This window comes from Hyperoodon ampullatus (genome assembly GCF_949752795.1).
Source record: "Hyperoodon ampullatus genome assembly, chromosome: 14".
NCBI lineage: Eukaryota > Metazoa > Chordata > Mammalia > Artiodactyla > Ziphiidae > Hyperoodon > Hyperoodon ampullatus.
In genome coordinates, this window is record NC_136927.1 from 74,082,899 (window position 1) to 74,104,470 (window position 21,572).

General features: G+C 54.3%; 1 protein-coding gene across 3 annotated transcripts in view; it reads left to right on the plus strand.

The window, feature by feature from the left end:
- The window catches only part of SLC12A5 (solute carrier family 12 member 5), a gene marked incomplete at both ends in the record, with an annotated part of 35,016 nt that overhangs the window by 4,875 nt on the left and 8,569 nt on the right, over positions 1–21,572 (plus strand). For 2 of the 3 annotated variants that reach the window (XM_079719976.1, XM_079719977.1), the window contains 15 exons: positions 8,102–8,196; positions 8,421–8,552; positions 8,928–9,074; positions 9,905–9,959; positions 10,460–10,590; positions 12,551–12,792; positions 13,612–13,823; positions 15,445–15,615; positions 15,925–16,023; positions 16,171–16,228; positions 18,132–18,306; positions 18,916–19,034; positions 19,354–19,452; positions 20,362–20,481; positions 20,833–20,937. In XM_079719976.1, the coding sequence (XP_079576102.1) occupies positions 8,102–8,196; positions 8,421–8,552; positions 8,928–9,074; positions 9,905–9,959; positions 10,460–10,590; positions 12,551–12,792; positions 13,612–13,823; positions 15,445–15,615; positions 15,925–16,023; positions 16,171–16,228; positions 18,132–18,306; positions 18,916–19,034; positions 19,354–19,452; positions 20,362–20,481; positions 20,833–20,937 (1,960 nt within the window). Of the gene's footprint in view, positions 1–2,608; positions 2,661–8,101; positions 8,197–8,420; positions 8,553–8,927; positions 9,075–9,904; positions 9,960–10,459; positions 10,591–12,550; positions 12,793–13,611; positions 13,824–15,444; positions 15,616–15,924; positions 16,024–16,170; positions 16,229–18,131; positions 18,307–18,915; positions 19,035–19,353; positions 19,453–20,361; positions 20,482–20,832; positions 20,938–21,572 lie in introns of those variants that run through there. The other variant, XM_079719978.1, reaches the window with a different exon arrangement.

Sequence of the window (21,572 nt, forward strand, 5' to 3'; positions counted from 1 at the left end):
GAGTTTGAGGGCAGAGGACAGACAGCACCAGTATCTCCTGAATCCCAGATGCCTTGTGAGATAGGAGGTCTGGTGAGGGTGGACAGATGGGATACCCAGGGGAAGAGGATCACCCCTGCCTTCACCTATACTCCCTTGGGATCTAGCTTTTCTCCATGGGCGGGCTCAGTCCCTGAGCAGCCAGGGCTCTGGACCACAAATGAAGAGAAATACCCTCAGGGGAACATCCCAGACCCGGGATTGCTGAAAAACCTCAGTATTTATTTCACAGCACTTCTCAAACAAACATACTACACATTTTACTATATTACCTGTCTCTACAGAGTAGCAGAAAACCATAATGGTGGTGATGGTGGTGGTGGTGGTGGTGGTGTGTGGAGTGCTTAGAAATTCTTGCACACTGGTCTACCCACCTGCAACCCTTTAAACCTCTGTCACCGATCCAAACTCACTGCACTTTTTTGTGTGTGTGGTTTTCTCTCTGGGAAAGCCAAGAGGACCAATTCTCACACCTGGTCTGAATACCTAGCTCTCCACCCTAAAGAGTCCTTCTGGCGTCCATAAAACACAGTGGCAGGGATAGCTTACTGGTGGATCCCTCAGAGGGCCCCTTCAGTGAGCTGCTGAAGACTCTGTGGTTGACCCAATCTGAAGCCACTGACAAATATGCGACAACGGAATCCGAGCAGTGGGCCCTGTCCATGGTCCTGAAAACTCCCATCCTAGAACTGGGCCTCTGGTCGTGTGGACAGTTTTGTTTTGTTTTGTTTTTTAAGGATCCTTGAAGGTCTCTGGGCCCACCTCCAATTGCAAGCTGAGAGGCCACTCCAGCTGCACGTCTGAAGTCTGAGCACAAGAAAAGGGAGAGAGCTCATCTCCCACCCAGTCCCTGTTCCTTTCTTAGTAGCCAAGGATCAGAGGCCACTGAGCAGTTTGGATATGACTGCATTCTTGTCCCTTCTATTGGAGGCAGGACCCATTTAAAAAGAGGTTATGTTGAGGAAAAGAGTCCGAAACTGGAATAAAAGAAACTGGATTCTAGACCAAGTTCTGCCATTCACTGGCATAGTGTCCACAGGCAGTCATCTTTCCCCCACCCTTTGGGCCTTAGCTTTTTCACCTGTAAAATGAAAGCTGTGCATTAGCTAAGATGATTGACACGATCCTTTCCAGCCCTGGAACTCTCCTGGAATTTAGAGGGCTAGTGTTGGAGGCTTGGGTGAGTCTGAAAATCATTTCCCCTTGATCTGCTCCCCTCTTTGGATGTTTAGGTTTTTCCAGGGACTCAAAGGGTCCAAACCTCTGATGCCGCTTCCTGAGATCTCTCCACCCCTGGCTCAAGCCTGGATTCTAGGGGTGCTGAGGGGTCCCAGGACAATCAAGCTTCTAGGGGACTGGTGTGAGGGGAGGGGGAGGAACACAGAAAGCATGTCAGTTCTGGAATCCTCAGAAAGCAATCCTGGATTAGGGGATTAGACACTCTCGCCCCGGGAGAAAATCTGGTCCCAGACGGACAGGCGGCCTCATTCTCCCCTCCCCCACTCTGTTCCTGGCCAGCCTCCGACCCGCCTGCCCTCCCTAAAGGCTGCACCATCCCCAGTGGGGAGTCAGCACTCCCTGAAACCTCACTGCTGCCTTCTCTCTTCCTCACCACCTCTCCTTCCCAGGGTCATTCCACAGTCAGAGGGTCCTTGTCTTTGCGCTCCAGTGATCTGCCTCGGAGGTGAGATGCTAAGACTTCCATCAGTCTAAGCACAGTAAAGTGTTCACTGCAACTCCTCAGATTCATGCCTCCCATTTCAAGACAGGATGAGCCAGACAGTTCAGTCAGTGACCCTGAACCCCACGGGGGCAGCACAGTGCTTCGGGTAAAGGCTCTGGCCTCCACACATCCCTAGCTCCAACCTCTTGAACGGTGATTATGGGAGAGGGTCTGGTTCTCCACCGTTCTTCGGGGCTGGCCTTCCCAGCTTTGCAGACAGGCTCTCCAGGGACCCATATTCCATGGCGCCCTACCCCTGCCGCCTCAGCCCCCCTCGTCTTCCCTCTAGGGGGCGGATGACCCTCGGCCAGGCAGCCGCTGCGGGGCCGCCTCCCCGCGGCCGCGACCTAGTTCCCTGCCGTTATTTTTAGGGCGCGGGATGGCACCTGCCCACGTGCCGGCCCCGCCTGCGCCGGAGAGTGGGGGGCGGGCGGAGCTACGTCTGCTCAAGGGAGGCGAGGTCCCCATCCCCCGCAGCACCCTCTCCATCCCACCCGCGCAAGCCCCCAGTTTTCGTGCGAGGGGGCCTCCAAGAGCGCACTGCCCGCCCCTCGTCCCCTCTTCTTTCTCCCTCCCGCGCTCCCCCCGCAAAACCCCGCCGGTGGCTCATGCCTCCTGCATACGGGATGAGGCGAGCAGCGCCGCCGCTGAGAGGGGGCGCGCGCGGGTGTGAGCGTGTGTCCGTGTGCGAGTGTGTGTGCGCCGGGCGGGCGGGCACTGCAGCTTCTTCCTCCGTGGAGCGGAGAGCGAGAGAGAGCTAGAGCGAGCGAGAGAGCGGCGGAGGCAGGCAGAGGGGCGCGGGTGAGGCGCCGCAGCCATCCCCGGGCCCGGCGCCGCGCCGCCACCATGCTAAACAACCTGACGGACTGCGAGGACGGCGATGGGGGAGCCAACCCTGGTAAGCAGCGGTCCGGGGGCGGCGAGGAGAGGAAGCGGCTCTGGGGTTAGAGGCAGAGCGGGGGCCGCCTCCTTCAGAGGAGAGGCGGGGATTGACCGGGGCGGTGGGCGCCCAAGGCGGCCTGGAGCCCAGCTCCACTGGAATGCGCCAGGCACTGTACGAGGTGCTGGAATGCGCCGCGCCCGGGGACAGGGCTGGGGGCCAAGGGGCTGCCATTGCCCGCGGCCCGGGGGCAGACGTGGGGTAGCTAAGCGGGGGAGGCGGTGGGAAGGGGTTGGAAGAGCTAGAACGGGCTGACGTGTAGCTCGACGGGAGGGAGGAGGGCTCCTTTTCCCGAGGAGGGACCCTGGCGTCCTGGCGCAGAGCGCGGGGGTTGCGGGGGGCGCAGTCTGCGGCAGTCCCTCGCTCTGAGACTTCCAGCTGAAAGATGGGGGGAAGGTGCCTATGGGGGGATTGGAGCCATATGACAGCCCCCGTCCGGCTGCGGTGTCTCCTTAAGGGGTCACTTGATGCGGTCCGGGCCTCCTCCCCCAAAGCTGCCCGGGGTCCGACCTCAGACCGAAGCGTACCCCTTCCGGGGATTTTCAGCTCTACTTTGCGGAATCTCCTTCTCCCTCTCGCGTTCCCGTGGGTTCGGGACGGGAAGCAAGACCGCCCTCCTTTCTTCCCCCTTTCCCCTTCCTCTGGGTACCCTGGCATAGCAGTGTGGTTTCAAGGGCGGGGCAGGGGGGAGTCTTTCCAGTCAGCTCTGCTAGCTTCCCCAGTGAGGCTTCGGGAATGGGGTCCCAGCGGCCGAATTCCTGGCGCCGTGGCGCGGACACTGCGGACGCGCTGCGGTGGGTGCGGAGACTCGCTAGGATCCGAGGGGCTTGGAGCGAGTCCGTTCGCGGCTCCCGCTCTCCTCCGCGCTTTCCCTGCTCCGAGGTCTGCGAGGCCAGCCACCCCCTCGGGCTCTCGGGCCCCCCGCCTCTCCCCCGCGGTCTCAGCCACCCAGCACGGCTGTCAGCCGCCCCCAGCCCCCACCCTCCAGCGGCGCTGCGTCCCTTGCGCACTAGCGCGCCTCCCGCTCTGGCTGGCTGCGCTCAGCGCCTCAAATGCTCCCCTGGGCATTGCTTGACCCTCTGGGCCGAGACTCCCGCAGACCTCCCCCAGGGATGGCCCAAGGCTGAAAGAGCAGGGTCTTCCAGGGACTGGCAGCCTGGCCTTGAAGTCCTCCGGATCCTGGGTCCAAGTCAGAGCCAAGGGGCCGCTTGGGAAGTCTGTGGACACCAGGGTCCCCGATCCTTTGTCTGACACCCCTTCTTCCTCCCTGAGGCTGAGTACGGGTAGGAACTACTGGCTGCCTAACTCATCCATCTCCACAGTGACCCTGAGGTTACCTCAATCCGCAGCCGCCCTCCTCCACAGCGGGCTTAGGCTGAGGGAAGGAGGGGTTTGGCAAAGTCGAGTCCGCAGCAGGGCCCGGCATCCCGTCGCGGTTCCTAGGGAACGAAGGGGGGCCATGTCCACCTGGGATCCCCTTCAGATGTCACCACTCTGAGGAGGGGTCTCTGCTCCCGCAGACACGGGGTATGGGTCCAATCCCCCAGTCCCTGCTTTCTCTACCCTGAGGATGGCGTCTTACTGGGCGCCACGGGATTTCCATGGGATCTCACGTGGCCTAGAAAAGTGGCCTGTGTGTGTGAAGCAGGAGTCAAACTAGGAACTCCCTCAGTTCTACCCCCTCCCCATAAGTTTCCCAGACTCTGAGTGTAGCAGGCTCGTGGGGAGACTTTCTCCCTAGATATCAGTGTCCAGGATCTGGAACTAGAGTGGCCAGGACCTGGGTCTGGCATTTTGGGTCCCAGAGAGAGAAAGAAGGCCTCCCAGTGGTGCCTGGAGACGATGATAGGCGTCTCTAAGGACCTACTGGGCTTGAGGGAAGACCACCAGACCGAGAACCACTGGCATCTCTGAACTTAGGTTCTTGGAAATGTAGGAGGGGACCTGGGTCCTGACCTCGGGGAGGTGGGAATGACCAGAGTAAGAAGGCTCCTCTGGACTAAAGGACACAAGGATATTGTCTCTGGCCCCCAGGTCTCCTTTCCTCTTGGGGTCTGACGCCTTCCCCTACTCCCCCAGTCTGGCTTGGGGATTCCCCCAGGCCTGGCCCCAGGCCCCCAAGGGAGGCTCCTTAGCCCGCGCCGCTAGCCTGTTTCCTCCCCGGGAGCTCTGGCCGCCGCCGCTTAATTGAAAGCCGATTCTGGCGGAGAGCTCCCAGGGGGCGGGGGCGGGGGCCGAGAGGGCTCAGCCTCAGTCTGGCCCTGCCTCTCGCGCGCGCGCCGCACGGCGCTCTCCCATCATCCTGACTCCCGGCTCTGGGGAATCAGGACGAGTTCCCCCTTCGTAGTCCTGCTCCTCTGAGAACTCATGAAGCTCACCCCTCCCCTTCAACCGGTGTTCCAGGGAGGGGACGAAATCAGCCCTGGCAGACGAGACCGGGCGCTTGGCGTCCCACCCAGGCGGCGGGTGGAAAGGCGGGACCCAGGACAAGCCTACGAACCGCCCCCTCCCCTGCCCTCATCTCGGGGCTGGGATCCGGCCGGGAGTCTGGCTCCGCGCTGCGCGTCGCGTTACATAAGCCGCTGCGGGCGCGTGGCCGGCTCTGCCCCGCGCGGCGCTCTCTGCTCGCGCCGTCGCCATGGAGACCGGCGCGGGGCTGCTTAGATGCCGGGTCTCGGGCCGGGACGCCCCCCATTCCCGCCCTGCACGCGCCCCGAGCCCCCACGAAGGAGGAGGGGAGGGGCTGTGAAAGGAATGGGGGGCTCTCGTGTCTGGCTGTCCTGCCCCTAAGAGCGGACGCTGTGGAGCGAGGGACCCAGTCCCACAGGAGACAGGGCCCCTAAAGCTTGCTGCTGGGGAAGGCGTGTGGGATAGGGAGCCCAGGCTGGACGCGGTACCACGTCTATTAGTAATCGTATTGTAACAGTAACGGCACTAGCTACACTTAGGTGCCAGGCACGCCCAACAGGCATTATTTTGCTGAATCCCCACAACAGCCCTATGAGTTAAACACCATTATTATCCCTTTGCAAAGTAGGAAACTGAGGCTTAGTTTAAGTGACTTGCCCAACGTGTCGACACGGCCACCAAAGTTGGGACTGGAACCTAAATCTCCTTGGCTCCAGCCTGTTTTCTTAACCATTAAGAAATTTCTTCTCACCTCATCCCCCTTCAACCTCTCTAGTTACCACCATAGTGTGGCAGGAGAACACGAGGCATCTTGCCAGCATCTTAGAAGGAGGAGGGACCCACCTCACTTTTATATCTCCTTTTCTCTGGCCCCAAACAGCTCTTCTGAGACGCTGGGGGTCAGGAAGGGAGCCTGGGGGAATTCACCTCCACAGACTTTTTCCTGAGCACCTATTACATGCCAGGCTCCCACTGGGAGGACCGGTCTGCGAGTCCCAGGAACCCCCATATGTGAGGAGAAGAGTGAGCTGGTGGAGGCCCCTGTTGGGAGCAGAAGTTCTTGGCTTGATGAGTGAAGTGGAGGTGGTGACAGGAGACGGTGGTGGGTTTCCCTAGAGGATGTGAAGCATCACTTCCACAATTTTGAGTCGGGGTGAGATTGGTTATAGCAGGTCATGCTCTGGGGATGGACCCTGGCTGAGAGATGAAGGAAGGTTTCCAGGAGGAGAGGATGGGGAGGATTTGGGGAGATGGGGAGAGAGAGAGGGATCAGGAGATGAGGGGAGAGGAAATTCAGAATATGTAGGGCCTCAACGTCACTTCTGTTTTGGTCATTGGAGAATTTCTCCGGAGTCCAGAGAGAGGTCTACTGCTGGGATTCAGCCCTGAAACTGAGAAGGTGTGACGGCTGGAGCCAAGGGAGTGTGTCTGTGGAGGGCCCCTTATATCTCTTTGAAAGGACCCTCTCCTTAATGCCCTAGAGACTTTCTTCTTGGGTGATCTCCTCCAGGCACACAGTTTCACACACTTCCTACACGCCTTTTCATGGGCTACTCCCATGTCTTCCTCCTGTCCGGCCTCTCTCCTGGGCCCCAGACTGATCCGTACATCCAAGTGCTTCTGGACATATTCACTTGAGTGTCCTATAGCGCCTCACCAGCAATCAAATTCAGCAACTTCCCCACCCCCAATCTCCTTCTTTCCCCTGTTTATTAAATAGCACCATATCCACCCATTTACCCATGCTAGAAACCAGGCCTTAGCCTAGATTCCTCCTTCCCACATCCTCCAATATCTGGCATAGACATGTGTGCCAAGTATTCTGGAGTCTGTTCATTGTTCCACACCGCTTCTGGTCTGGGTATCACTGGTCCTTGCCCAGATTTCTGAAAGTCCCTAACTAGCTTCTGTATTCTTCATCTAAAGGCCAGAGCAATTGCTCTAAAACACAAATCTGTTCATGGTATTTTTTTGCCTGAAACTCTTCAATGGCTTCCCATTGTCCTCTGGATGAAGTCCAAAATCCTTAGCATGGCCGGCTAGTCCTTTAAGGACCTGGCCCAGAGTTACCTTCCTAGCCTCATTTTTTTTACATGCTACTCCCCATCCTTGCCCCCCACCCCACCGTACCCCTTCCTTAGACTCCTGCCGGGTCAAGCTTCCTCCAGCTCCTCTAACCCACTCCTCTCACTCTCACCTCTGGGCCATCGAACATGCTGTTCTGCTGTTCTATCTGCCTGGAACACCCTCCCGCCTCCCTCCCAGTCTAGCTCTTACTCATCCTTCAGTTCTCAGCCGACACGTCACTTCCTCTGGGAAGCCTTCCGTGACCTCCCAGCCTGGGCTGAACGCTTCTCCTGTGTTACCACAGCTCTTCTTTCATATTCTACCGTGGACCTTATCACTCTGGGTTGGAAATTCCTGGCTGCTGGTTTATCTCCCCTGCCTTTGGGTTCCCCAAGGGCTGGGATGGTGTCTTATTCTGTGTTTTACTCCTCCACGCCCATGCCCACACTGGCACACAGGAGACATCCAGTAAATACGTGTTGACTGAAGATGAATGAGGGACACAGGAGATGCCAGAGGGGGTCACTCTTCCAAGAGGTGGAGTATCCTTGGGGCCTCAGCTGCAGTGTTCTCTGCCTTCCCCCCCTAGGAAAGAGCATGCTCCCACCCCTAAACACCAGGATGGGCTAGTTATGGTCAAGGAGGGGACGCTGGAGAGCCTAGGGTGCCCTGGTGAATGAAGTAGGACCCCCAAGAGCAAGGGAGCACTTCCACGTTCATTAAATACCCCTTACGAGCCAGGGAGCGCACTAGGCCCTTCGTATGCGCTGTCAACTAAAATTCTGCAAGGGAGGTGGTATTAGCTCCAGTTTTCCAATGTGCAGACCGAGGTTCAGAGACTTAAAGTGGCCACTCAGCTGGACGTCCAGGTATGTGGGCCACAACCAGCTGGCGCCAGGCCCCTGACTCCTCCGCCTTCTCAGGTGATGGCAACCCCAAGGAGAGCAGCCCCTTCATCAACAGCACCGACACAGAGAAGGGGAAGGAGTATGACGGCAAGAACATGGCCCTGTTCGAGGTGGGTCGCTAGGGGAGCTGGGTCTCCACCCGCAGCTCACCTCCCCCTTCGTACCCTAACCCCCTCCCTCCCTGTTCGCCTTGCCTGTTCCTCCTCCTTGCTCATCTCATCCCAGCCTCAACGGTTTGCCCTCCCGGTCCGCATCTCTGTTGGCCTCCTACCGTCTAGCACCCCCCCACACACCCAGGGCCTAGCCTCCCCACACTGAGAGCCCCCCTCCACAGGAGGAGATGGACACCAGCCCCATGGTGTCCTCCCTGCTCAGTGGCCTGGCCAACTACACCAACCTGCCCCAGGGAAGTAGGGAGCATGAAGAGGCAGAAAACAATGAGGGTGGAAAAAAGAAGCCGGTGCAGGTGAGGGCCTCGGGGAACAAGGGCTGAGGGAGGAGGGAGGGTGGGAGAGGAGAGGGGGTGGGGCAGGCAGGATGGATTCAGATGAAGGGATGCATGATGGAGACAGAGGGATGGGAGGCGGATGCTGAGGGAGGGGGAGGGATGGGAGGTGAGGGATGGACATGGAGGGGACAGGGAGGCGTGGCCTGAAGGGTAGGTGATGGAGGCCTGAAGGGAGGAGGGGAGCGAGATGAGAATCAGAGGGAAGAGGGGTGAAGGGACGGGGATGGAGAGAAGAGGAAAGTGGGGGATGGAGGGAGCGGGGTAGGAGGAGTGGGCCTGGGGCGTTGGTAGTGATTGGGGGGCCGCAGAAACTGACGCTGGCCTCCCTGGCAGGCCCCCCGCATGGGCACCTTCATGGGCGTGTACCTCCCGTGCCTGCAGAACATCTTTGGTGTCATCCTCTTCTTGAGACTCACTTGGGTGGTGGGCATCGCAGGCATCATGGAGTCCTTCTGCATGGTCTTCATCTGCTGCTCCTGTGTGAGTGACACGCTCTGCTCTCCTGATGCCTGGCAGCTGGGGCTGAGCAGGGACCTGGGCAGGGAGGGGGAGGAGGAGGAAGCATGAGACCTGATCTTTTTATAGGAACCACTGCGTGTAATCTTTGAGAGTAAATTAGGTCTGACTGGTCCCTCCAGCGTCTCACAGGCTAGTCCCTGATGGCTATTAACCAGGTTTCACCTGGCTGTGTGTGTGTGTGCTTGGCTGTAATTACACAGGTACCGCAGACTCATTGATGAAAAAGATAGGTGTACATTAATACATAAAACTCACCTACAGTCTCACAGTAGGTAACATTTTGGTAGGTCTTGACTCACAAAAAATGGGATTATGGGTCCCAAACAGCTTTGTAACTGAATTATTCCCATCCTCTCTAAAAAAATCACATGTTCACTAAACACCTACTTCTCATGACATTTACGTTTCCTCACACGTGACCCTTGAGCCCCCTCTGCGTGTGAGTAGCCAGTGCTGAAGCTAAGTAGCCAGTGCTGAAGCCAGTACACCTGCCTATTTAATAAATGAAGAAACTGAGGCTTAGAGAACTGAAGTGACTTGTCTCCGGTCACACAGCTGGTCAGAGGCCAAGCTGGGCTTTCCAGAGCTCTCTGATGCTATAGCTTGCTTTTCTTTCATGTGCTTGGTGAAGAAGGGGTTTTCTGGACAAGAAGGACTTGGCAGGACTAGGTGTTGGAACAGGACCGAGGACAAGCTCGGTGGAAGAGGACTTGTGGGTCTGGCGGGTGTTTATGGGGTAGAAGGTGTGGCCCCCACCCTACTCGCCACTCTGACGATCTCTCTCCTCACAGACGATGCTCACGGCCATTTCCATGAGTGCAATTGCAACCAATGGTGTTGTGCCTGGTATGTGACTGGGGCTTCTTGGAGGGGAAGGGGCCTGGATGGTTGGGAGGGAGGCCTGAGTAGTTGGAAGGAGGGACAGTGTCCTGGGCTTTGGGTGCCCTCAGGACCCCAGAGAAGCAATACCGCAGATTTGGGGGCTGGGTTACGGCGTTTTCATGGGACAGATGGGGGCAGCCGTGTGAAGGGGAGGGGACGGAGGTGCTGATGGTGTTGAATGGGGCAATGCAAGATCTCCTCCCTTTGCCTGAGCCCCTCCTCTCCATCATCCTATTTTCTGAGCCGTGACCTCCTTAGAGGGGTAATTAGCAACACGGGAATTAGTGCTATAGAGGCCACTCAGTGTCTGGCTGGGTCTCCCTTCAGTCCTAGGGCTACAGCTTGTAAGGCTTGGGAGGCCCAGAGCAGCCCCCTTCCCACCACTGTCTCTGATCCTCCCTCATCCCCTGCGGCAGCCCAGTGCCCCTTGAACCTCTTGCTGACACTGGGTTTTTTTTCTGCAGCTGGCGGCTCCTACTACATGATTTCCAGGTCTCTGGGTCCAGAGTTTGGGGGCGCTGTGGGCCTCTGCTTCTACCTGGGCACTACGTTTGCTGGGGCCATGTACATCCTGGGCACCATCGAAATCCTGCTGGTGAGAGGGGCCAAGGAGGAGGTGTGGGCCCCAGGCTGTCTGTCAGTTAACTGATGCTCCCTGGACACCTCCTGTAGGCCGGGTCACTAAGTAAGGCCAAGGGAAATCAGACATGGGTCTGTCTGGAAAGAGTTCACAGTCTAGTTGGGGAGACAGGATACATTAATTATGTAACCTGAACAGCTGTCGTTTATCAGGCACCCACTGTGCTCTCAGCAGAGTTCCAAGTGCTTTACAGTCATTAGCTTGAATCCTCATGAGGTTTAAGTGTTATTATGCCCATTTTACAAATGATAAGCTCAGAGAGGTGAAATGACTTGCTCAAGGTCACTCAGCTACCGAGTGGCAGAGGTGGGTTGGGAAGAGTAAAATCATGAAATAAGAAATAATAAGTCATGTCACACAATGACTGCCTACTGTGTGCCAGGGACAGTGCTAAGCACTCTGTGAATGTTAGTGGTAGAGGGCTGATGGCTAGCAGATTGCAGAGAAGAAGAGGGAGCTGAGGAAGAGATCTGTTAGAAGCAGTGACTGATGAGAAGTCAGGTCCCTGGGCAGAGTTCGAAGTGGATGACTTTGGTCTCGGTTCTTCCTGCCCCTGCAGGAGGAGGTGAGGTGGGAGCTGAAGAGGGCTCCTTGGTACACAGAAAGTGGGGCTGACATTTATTTCCCAAACCCCTACTCTACCCAGGCCCCGTGGCCTTCAATGTATCATTTTATTTTATCCTCACAACACTTGCATTAGTTAGAAGATGTCCCCATTTTATGGATGAGGGAAGCAAGGCTTAGAGAGTTTAAGGGATGTATGGAAGGGATATGAACCTATGTCTTTCTGACCCTGAAGCCCGTGCTTGTCCACCCAACCACTCGGCTTCAGAGAACTAGAACTAATAGATGTTGCAGCTTCTGGGTTTGGGATGGAATGGAGGAGTCCAGGAGCAGGGAGGATAGATGGGGAATAAAGGACCCAAAAAGCCAAATTATGAGAGAAGAATAATAGACCTCTATGGCTTTTACAAAATCAAAAAACTATTATAAAAGCAATTCTACCCATTGCATAAAATTGGGAAAAAAATCAAAGAATGTAAAAAAGGAAATAACAATCTCCTAAAGCAAATCATCATTATCATTTTGGTGTATCCTTCTAGTTTTTGTTTTTCTTTGTGATATTGTATTCTGTCTTTAGAAAATATAACTCTATAGATTTCTCTAATAATGCAAAACTCTCTTTGCAAATATCACAAGTGAAAATAACTTTTGTAAGAATATAAATATATTAATATTTAGTATAGAAATTATGGAAAATACAGATGTGCAAAAAGAATAAAGATTATTCACATTTTTACCATTCAGGGGAAACGACTGTTAACATTTTGATGTATCTACACACAGACAGACATATATACACATATGTGTGTATATAGTCACATGTAAGTACACATATATATTTACAAAAATGAGATAAGACACATTCTTTTTTAAAATTGATTGTTTTTACCTAATATAACATGGATAGCTTTTTGAGTCAGTTCATATAAATCTATATTGTCCTTTTTAACAGCTACATAGTCTATTTGGAAATATCATGATTTATTTACCCAGTCCTCTAGGGATGAATGTCTAATTTATACCTGCCTTTCTTATTGAAATAATAAAAAACAATAAATAATCATTAAGAACTATACTTGATAACAAAATAATAGAACTTAATAATTGCTCCCAACATTTTTGCAATACAATCTTTTAATGACTGTATAATAGTCCTTGCAGGATAGACCATGATTTCCTTAACTATTCCCCTATCATCGGATGTCATTTTCAGTCTTGTACTACTGTAAATATGCTGTGATGCGTATCTTTTCTCCAAAGCCCTGCCTGCACCTCAGGTTATTTCCTTGGGGTGATTCTTAGTTGTTTCTCACTGGGTTACTTACTTGACCTCCTCACCCCTTTCCCACAGGCTTACCTCTTCCCAGCTATGGCCATTTTTAAGGCAGAAGATGCCAGCGGGGAGGCAGCAGCCATGCTGAACAATATGCGTGTGTATGGCACCTGTGTGCTCACCTGCATGGCCACCGTGGTATTTGTGGGCGTCAAGTATGTCAACAAGTTTGCCCTTGTCTTCCTGGGTTGTGTCATCCTCTCCATCCTGGCCATCTATGCCGGGGTCATCAAATCTGCCTTTGACCCACCCAACTTCCCGTAAGTGCTGCTGCCCTAAGCCTCAGGCATCCTCCTCCTCCTCCCTGGACTGGTTTCATGGTCTTCACACTAGTCTCTGCCAACCCCCCTGCCCCCATCTCTCAGAATCAGAGTGGTTGTGGATTTACAATAAACTCCCTTGGGAGGGAAAACCTCTCCTGGTTTAAGGGAAATCTCTTTAGGACGGGCTAACATTTTTTGGAGGTGTGCACAGTTTTCCATGTGAGGGTCAATGGCTTGCCGGTGAGGTGGACTTAGCAAGAGCCAAGTGGAACAATTTCTAAAGGGAAGACTGGTCTGTGTTAGGGAACCTTTCTTGGGTGGAGACAACCTTCTGGAATGTGACAACCTCTTAGTATTAAACACCTTCTCTATCATGGGAGAGGACATAGAAGAGAGGGTATCGGGGCTCAGATCCCTGTTAGTTCCGCCTCTCTCCCTAGGGCACATTCCCCTACATCCCACTGCCCAGAAGAACGGCACACGGAGACTGCTGTCCACGGTGCTGAAACAGCATCGCCCGGAAGCAGTGGTTCTCTGCCGTGGCTGCATATTAGAATCACCTGGGGGGAGGGAACTCCCTGGCGGTCCAGGGATTAGGACCCTGGCGCTTTCACTGCCTGGGCCTGGGGGAAAGAAAAGAATCACTTGTGGGGAGCTTTGAAAAAACACAGATCCTGGGCTCCATCCCAATTAAATCAGAATCTCTGGATATGGGGCCCTGGCATCTATGTTTCTCGTGCTCCCACGGCGGTTCTACTGGGAAGCCAGGGCAAAGTTAAATCGCTCACCACCCTCCTCCCTTGTTTCTCTCCCTAGGATCTGCCTCCTGGGGAACCGCACACTGTCTCGCCATGGCTTTGATGTCTGTGCCAAGCTGGCTTGGGAAGGAAATGAGACGGTGACCACACGGCTCTGGGGCCTTTTCTGCTCCTCCCGATTCCTCAACGCCACCTGTGACGAGTACTTCACCCGAAACAACGTCACGGAGATCCAGGGCATTCCTGGCGCTGCCAGTGGCCTCATCAAAGGTCTGAGGGAGGGAAGAGGTCTGGTGTCCAGGGAATGCTGCAGGGATTGTGGCCTAAACAGGATTAAGGGACTCCTTGGGATTCAGTTAAATTCGATCAGTTTTAATTGAGCACCTACTCTGGGCCATGTTCTATCCTTGGGATCACAGAGAGGTAGAGATGAAAGGGAGCCTTTGCCTACCTTACCACCTAGTGGGAAAGGAAGTCATCAGCTTAACAAGTATTCACCAAGTACCTGCTAACTGCCTGGCACTGCACTGAGCACCAGGAGCACAACATAAATAAGTCACAGTTCTTGGCCTCAAGGAGTCTAATAGCAGAGACAGATGTAATAGCAAATACATTAGGACATGTGTAGGTGTGCATTCAATGAACAGAGACCTCCCAAGGGAGGGAGTGGTCATGTGTATAAGGTGGTGAGACAAGGCTTCCTGGACTCATCTGAGAAGGGTTTTGAAGGACAAATAAGAAATTTTCAGTTATACAAAGGGAATAAGGGAATTACAGGCAGAAGAACAGCTTGCCTAAAAGCATGCAGACACAGAAGAGCATATTGTGTCCTTCCAACCACAGGTAATTTGGTATGACTGGGGCATAACGTACAAAGGAAGGAGGGGCAATCAAGAAATGATGTTGGAGAGGCTGCCGTGAGCCTGACTGCGGTCAGCCCTGGAAGCCACGTTGAAGAGTCTGGACAGAATTGTGAGGGCAACGAGGAGCCACCAAAGGGTTCTGAGTAAAGGGACGGACGGGGTCAGCTTGTTGCTTGTGAAGGTTCACTCTGGCTGCTAACGTGGATGGGCTAAAAGCAGAGAGGGAACCGAGTCAGGGAGTCTAGGAGGAGGCTGATGCTGAGTCCAGGTGACAGATGGTGGTTTTCTTACCTGGAGTGATGGAGTGACAGCCGTGGGAATGGCACAGTGGCTCTCCACCAGGGCTGTGTTTTGCCCCCCAGGAGACATGTGGCAACGTCTGGAGATGTTTTGGGTCATCACGACTGAAGGGTTATTACTGGCACCTGGTGGCTGAGGCCAGGAATGTTGCTACACACCCTACAGCGCTACAGGACAGCCCTCCGCACAGGAATTGCCTGTTCTCATCGCAATTATCACTAAATTTGACATTCAGTGCAGAAGTGGAGGAACCCTGGAAAGGAGAGAAGGGGCGTATTTGAGAAATATTTAGGAGGAATAAGGGACAGGAGGTGGAGCTGGTTTTGAAACGGAGATGGGGAAAGGGAGCAGTTGAGGGCAATGTCAAGCTGTCTGAGTTGACGGTAGTGCCATTTACCAAAATAAGGGATATAGGAAAGGAGCCATTTGGAGTGAGTGGGTGGTGAGATCAGTTTGGGACACACTGAATCAGCCTGAGATGTGTGTGTCTATGTCCCCCAGTAGACTGGACCATTTGAGGGCAAGGACTAGATCTGATTCATGTGCAAAGCCCCTGCACACGACCTGGCCCAAAATGGGAGCTTAGGAAATGTTGGTGGAAATAAGGCCCAGGGGGAGTGAGAGGTGGTTGACCTTGACCCTTCTTTCTGCCCACCCCACCTCCTGGCCCCAGAGCTCTGGCACCCTGACGTCTGGTCTTCTCCTTGAGCATCCTGTCTCTCCCACAGAGAACCTCTGGAGCTCCTACTTGACCAAGGGGGTGATTGTGGAAAGGCGTGGGATGCCCTCGGTGGGCCTGGCAGATGGTGCCCCTGTCGACATGGACCATCCCTACGTCTTCAGCGATATGACCTCCTACTTCACCCTGCTGGTTGGCATCTACTTCCCCTCAGTCACAGGTGAAGGGGGGCTCAGAAAGGGAGGACTCTGGCTGGGAGTGGATGGGTAGGGAGAGAGTCAGTCATGATGTGGGCAATTTCTGAGTCCAACAGCCCCATTACATAGGCAGGAGCCAACAATTCAGTCCCCACTGGACAGACAGGTGAGGGAATTAAGGCCTGGAGGAGCCAAGTAACATGCCCAAGTTCTCATAGGAGTCAGTGGACCAGGACTAGATCCCCGGCTTCCTGACTCTGAGGCTGATGTCCTTTCTTCTCAGTCTGTCTGGTCTCCTGTGGCTCCTGTCCTAGCTGCTCCTCTGTTCACAGGGATCATGGCTGGTTCTAACCGCTCTGGGGACCTGCGGGATGCCCAGAAGTCAATTCCCACTGGCACCATCCTGGCCATCGCCACCACCTCCGCTGTCTGTATCCTTCACTGCTGGGCTGGGACCACCGTGGGCGTGGAGGGCTAGACGGAGGGCTTCTGAAGCCACTGCCTCACCTGGCTGGCTCAGGACGGGTGGGGAGGAAGGGGCGCGCCACCCTGGGGATTCTCCTTCATCTCTGCTGCAGACATCAGCTCCGTTGTTCTGTTTGGGGCCTGCATCGAGGGGGTCGTCCTTCGGGACAAGTAAGTAAGGGGATCAGGGAGGATCCTGTTCTGGGGGGTGGGGTGGGCATGGAGGGCCGGGTTCTGGGAAACAGGCCTGGCAGGGTAGTTGAAACCTGGGCAAGGGGCCTTGTGGGAGGGAGGCCACAGGGCTTGCTTGTCTACTCACTTTCTTATAATTCACCTTTCTCTTGTCACTCCAACTCAAGAAGCATGAGTGGTGTCTGATTTCCTTTAAGATAATGATACTTTCCTTTCCTTTTTCTTTAAAATCTACTAATTCATTTACTATTTCCTGGATGTCTATGTGTTAGTTACTGTCCAGGGTTCTGGGGGCAGGGATAAATAACAAAGATAAATAACTAATGATTTTTGCTCTGAAGGAGCTCTTTGGAGCTGGTCACCATACTTGTCAACAGACTTGAAATGCAGAGCAGTAGGGGTGGTGATAAAACAAAGCCTGGGGGTTATGGAGGCTGCGATCCAGTCCCAGAGGGTCGGGGAAGAGGAGATGCTGTGGAAGTGCCTTATACACGCTTTCTCATCTCTCCTTCCCACTTTACGTGCTGAGTGGTAGAGACTACCTAGGAAAGTAGGAGGAGGGAGGGCACTCCAGGCAGTGGGAACAGCACGGACAAAGGTAGAGGGGACCAAGAGCCGTGTGTGTGCACGCACATGTAGGGGTACCAGTAGCTGTAAGCATTCAGGGCTTCTGGAGCACACACCTCTGGAGGGTGTGTGCATACACAACCAGCGGGGTGAGACAGGAGGTCCTGTCACAGAAGTCCGTTTCCAAGGCGCCATTCTGGCTTCCAGGAAGTGGGGACATGAGGCTGGAGACCTAGGCTAGGGCCAATCCTGGAGGCCTAGGTTTTGGCACCAGGAAACTGGAGCTTTATTTTATAAAAAATGGGGGAAACACTGGAGGATTTTAAGTAGGGAGGTGACCTGGCCAAATGGGCAATTTGCACATATTACACCTATTAGCTTTTAGGGCAACTTAACCTCCATTTATCTAATTTCATTTCATTTCATCGTAGACCTCCCACAAGATTGCAAGGGATTCGGCAGGTCATTCAGCATAATCTTTCATCTGTTTCTTGAAGTCCTTCAGCAATGGCCCATCTGAGTGCACGTTTGCTTGCACACTGCAGGGACAGGGCTCTCTCTACCTACTGAGGCAGCATCTTCCATTTGAAGACAGTGTCATTGTTAAAAAATCCTTTTCTTGATCCTCACACCACAAACCATCACTACATGATGAGGCCAGAACCCCCATTTCTCAGATGGAGACACTAAGGCTCTAATAGTTTGAGATATCTGCCCAGGATGACATAGTATTACACAACTGACCTCGTACTAGAATCACTGTTGGGGGGAGGGGCGAGATAAGAGTAGGGGATTAAAAGGTAGAAACTACTATGTACAAAATAAATAAGCTACAAGGATATATTGTTCAGCACATGGAATATAGCAAATATTTGATAATAACTATAAATGGAGTACAACTTTTAAAAATTGTGAATCACCATGTTGTACACCTGAAACTTAAATAATCTTGAATATCAACTATACCTCAATAAAAAAAAATAGTGTCACTATTAGTACCACGTAGCAGGCACCATGCCAAGTATTTTACATATGTTATCTCCTTATTCCTCCCACCAATTGTATGAGATAGGTTTATAATGATCCTCACTTTACAGCTGAAGAAACTGAGGCACAGAGAGGTTGAATGTCTTGCCCAAGGTCACACAGACAGAAAGTGCCCAGGTCATCAGGGGCTTTGTCTGTCCCTTCTCCCCCGCACAGCCTAGCCTTATAGTGGACATACAGTTGGTCCTGCAGTTTGTGTGGGAGACCTTGGAGATCCAGGTGGTGGTGCTCACCCAGCATCTCTTGTCCCTTTGCTGCTTCATTCCAGGTTTGGCGAAGCTGTGAATGGCAACCTGGTGGTGGGCACCCTGGCCTGGCCGTCCCCCTGGGTTATTGTCATCGGATCCTTCTTCTCCACCTGCGGGGCTGGGCTGCAGAGCCTCACGGGGGCTCCACGCCTGCTGCAGGCCATCTCTCGCGATGGCATAGTACCCTTCCTGCAGGTCAGTGGCAGGGGCAGGGTGTGGGGACAAGAGTCCACCCCCTAAACCAGCCAGCCAGGCCCCTGCCCAGGGCGGCTACCCAGGGAGCAGGGGCCATGGCAAGCCTTGACCTGCCTTCTGGGCCCTGCTGCTCTGTGCCGCCACTAAGAAGAATGGGTGTGCCTTTGGGCCCAACATCAGGGCCATCTCTTTGGGCAGGGTTGTCTGCGCTTAGGGGAAAAATGAATGGTCCTCCTTTGGCCTCGTGATTGGGCGGGGACTCAGGAAGGCAGCCAAAGGGCAAGTAAGAGAAGGGTGCTCTCTGTGTTACTTAAAAAAAAAAAGATTTATGGTGAACTCAGTCATGGCTGCTTGCTGGCCCCCTGCAGCTCCTCTTCCATGTGTCCCCTCCTGTTCCCCTTCAGGGATCATTTGAACTGCACTGCACTGGGGTACCAATGTCAGAGTGGGCAAGATACAGCAAAAACCTGGTATCCCCTTGGGTACATTTAAAGGATGAGAAATACAGCATCCTCTCCCTGCCTCTGCCGTACTGGTCTCCAAGACTGGACGAGAGAGACAAGAAGTCCTTAAGGGCTCAGGCCCCTGTGATGGTTGCTCTGTCCTCAGGTTTTTGGCCACGGCAAAGCCAACGGAGAGCCAACGTGGGCCTTGCTTCTCACCGCCTGCATCTGCGAGATTGGCATCCTCATTGCATCCCTGGACGAGGTCGCCCCCATCCTCTCTATGTGCGTGCTGGCCTCTTGCCCTCCCCATCAGCTCTGGGGGTCTCTCTACCTGGATCCTTCAGCTGTGACCCTGGACAGCCCACCCAAACACTTTAACAACCCCACTGTCGTAGAAACCTGTCCTTTGTTATACGGAGATTCATCCCCACATGCATCAGGGCATGTTGTAAGGGGATTTGGCCTTTGAACCTCTTCCTAAGCCCCAGAACATGACTCGGCCATCTCCCCAGTTTCTTTCTCCCTTTCCTTTCTCTCCCTGTGCTTCTGTCTCTGTCTCCCCTTGCATCTCTGTCTCTCCTGGGACCTTTCTGTGTTCTAGGTTCTTTCTGATGTGCTACATGTTTGTGAACCTGGCCTGTGCGGTACAGACGCTGCTGAGGACGCCCAACTGGCGGCCACGCTTTCGCTATTACCACTGGTGGGTGCCCGTTCCCCCTCCCTGCCCCAGAGGACCGTCCTCTCATCTCCCCCTCACCCCAGCCCATCCCCTCCAGGTCTAAGGATCCCAAACTCCACTTTTCACAACTAGCATGAGAAAAGTCCCGGAGAAGGTCTCCTTGTAATAACATGACACTGTATAAACAGTCTCAGCTAGAATTCCTCTCCTGTCAATAGTGTGCAGCACCTTCCAGTCTTGACAAGGAAACCTCAGTTTCCTCAACTGTGAAATGGGACAATAACTGCACCTACCTCATAGGCCCTTGTAAGCATTACACTGCTTGGTGCACGGAAGATGCTCCTTATGTGGGGCTGGACTTCTGATCGTTTTCCTTGATGGCTCTTTATCTTCACAATAGGCCTGTGGGGCAGACAGGGCAGGAATGATCATGCTTGTTCTACCAAAAGGAAACGGAGGCTCCAATAGGGAAAGGTGGCCTAAGGCCACCCAGCAAGACTATGGCACACCTGGCCCAGAACCCAGGCTGCCTGCCTCCCGTGTCAGTGCTACTGCTGTGCCAGTCACCTCTTCCCTGGGGTCACATTCCTCCTGGGAGATCTTACCTCCAGCTTTCCCCAGACACTCCTGCCTCAGAACCTCCCTGGCAGGGTGGTCTGGCAGGGTCTAAGGCACTGGGACAGGGCAGTGTGGTGACTTAGGAGTTGGGTGGTGCAAGGGGAGGTGCCCTGTCTGTGGCTGCTCATTCATCCAGAAGGCCCCATGTCCCCGTGGTGCTCCTGGAGATGATGGTGTGATTTCCCCTAGACCTGGCTGTAGCCTCCCAGGTCTTGCCCATGCCCCGCCCCATCTAACTCTTGCTGTCTGAGCCCGGGCACCAGGGACAGCCCCACCAGGGCTCAGAGGCCGGCTCTCCCTCCCCCTGTCCAGGACACTCTCGTTCCTGGGCATGAGCCTCTGCCTGGCCCTCATGTTCATCTGCTCCTGGTATTATGCCTTGGTGGCCATGCTCATTGCTGGGCTCATCTACAAGTATATCGAGTACCGTGGGTAAGCGCGGGGAAGTGGGGAGGGCTGGGTGAGACTGAGGGGCGGGAGGAGGTGAGGAGGGGAGAGAGAGAGGTGATGAGTGCTCGGGGGTGGGGCGGTAGGGGGGATGAGGCAGGGAGTGGGAGAAGATGGCACTAGAGTGGAGGGCCAAGGGTGATGGGGTGGGATGGGGAGAGACGGAACAGGAGCAGAGGGCGGGGCTGAAGCTTTGAGAAGTGGAGGTGGCAGGAGCGACCTCCTTTCTGAGCCTGAGATAGACGGCTCTGCGCTGGGGTGGCCACTTCAGGGTGGACGGCTCTCCCTGACACTCCTTGGCTTTCTGCCTCTTGCGATCCCCCTTCCCGGCCCCAGGGCAGAGAAAGAGTGGGGCGATGGGATCCGAGGCCTGTCTCTCAGTGCTGCGCGCTACGCCCTGTTGCGCCTAGAGGAAGGGCCCCCGCACACCAAGAACTGGAGGTCAGTGGTGGAGGCACAAGCGTGAGGGCTCAGCGGGGGGAGAGGCGGGGAGCAGGGCCTAACCCACCCCGCCTGCTTTGTTTTGGGGTTGCTGAGTGGTGTTCAGCCTTGTCTGAACCCTTCCCACCTACAACACCGAGGCTGAGCTGAGTTCCAGACATCTGTTCTCTGAAACCCCACCCGCCATGCCAGTCTCCCGACCATCTATCCATCCATCCACTCATTCCATCATGCGTTAGAAAAAATATATGAACGCGTGATCTCTGCCCTGCCCCCTTCCTGTCTCTGGGGATGTAGTGAGCTCACAGTTCCAGGGACAAGGCATGCGCACAGACAGGTAAACGTAGTATCATGTAGCATTTGCTCTGGGAGAGGTGAATCATCCACATTGAGAGTTATAGGGCCTCTTAGAAATCTCTAGATTAATAACAATCTCCATTTTATTCACGTGACAGTCAGGGCCTAGAGAAGGTCTCAGGGGTCATGGAAGGCAGAACTGGACCCAGAATCTTCACCTCCTGCCTCTCAGCCCAGGGTGCTTTTTTTAAAAAAAATTATTTATTTATTTTTGGCTGTGTTGGGTCTTCGTTTCTGTGCGAGGGCTTTCTCCAGTTGCAGCGAGCGGGGGCCACTCT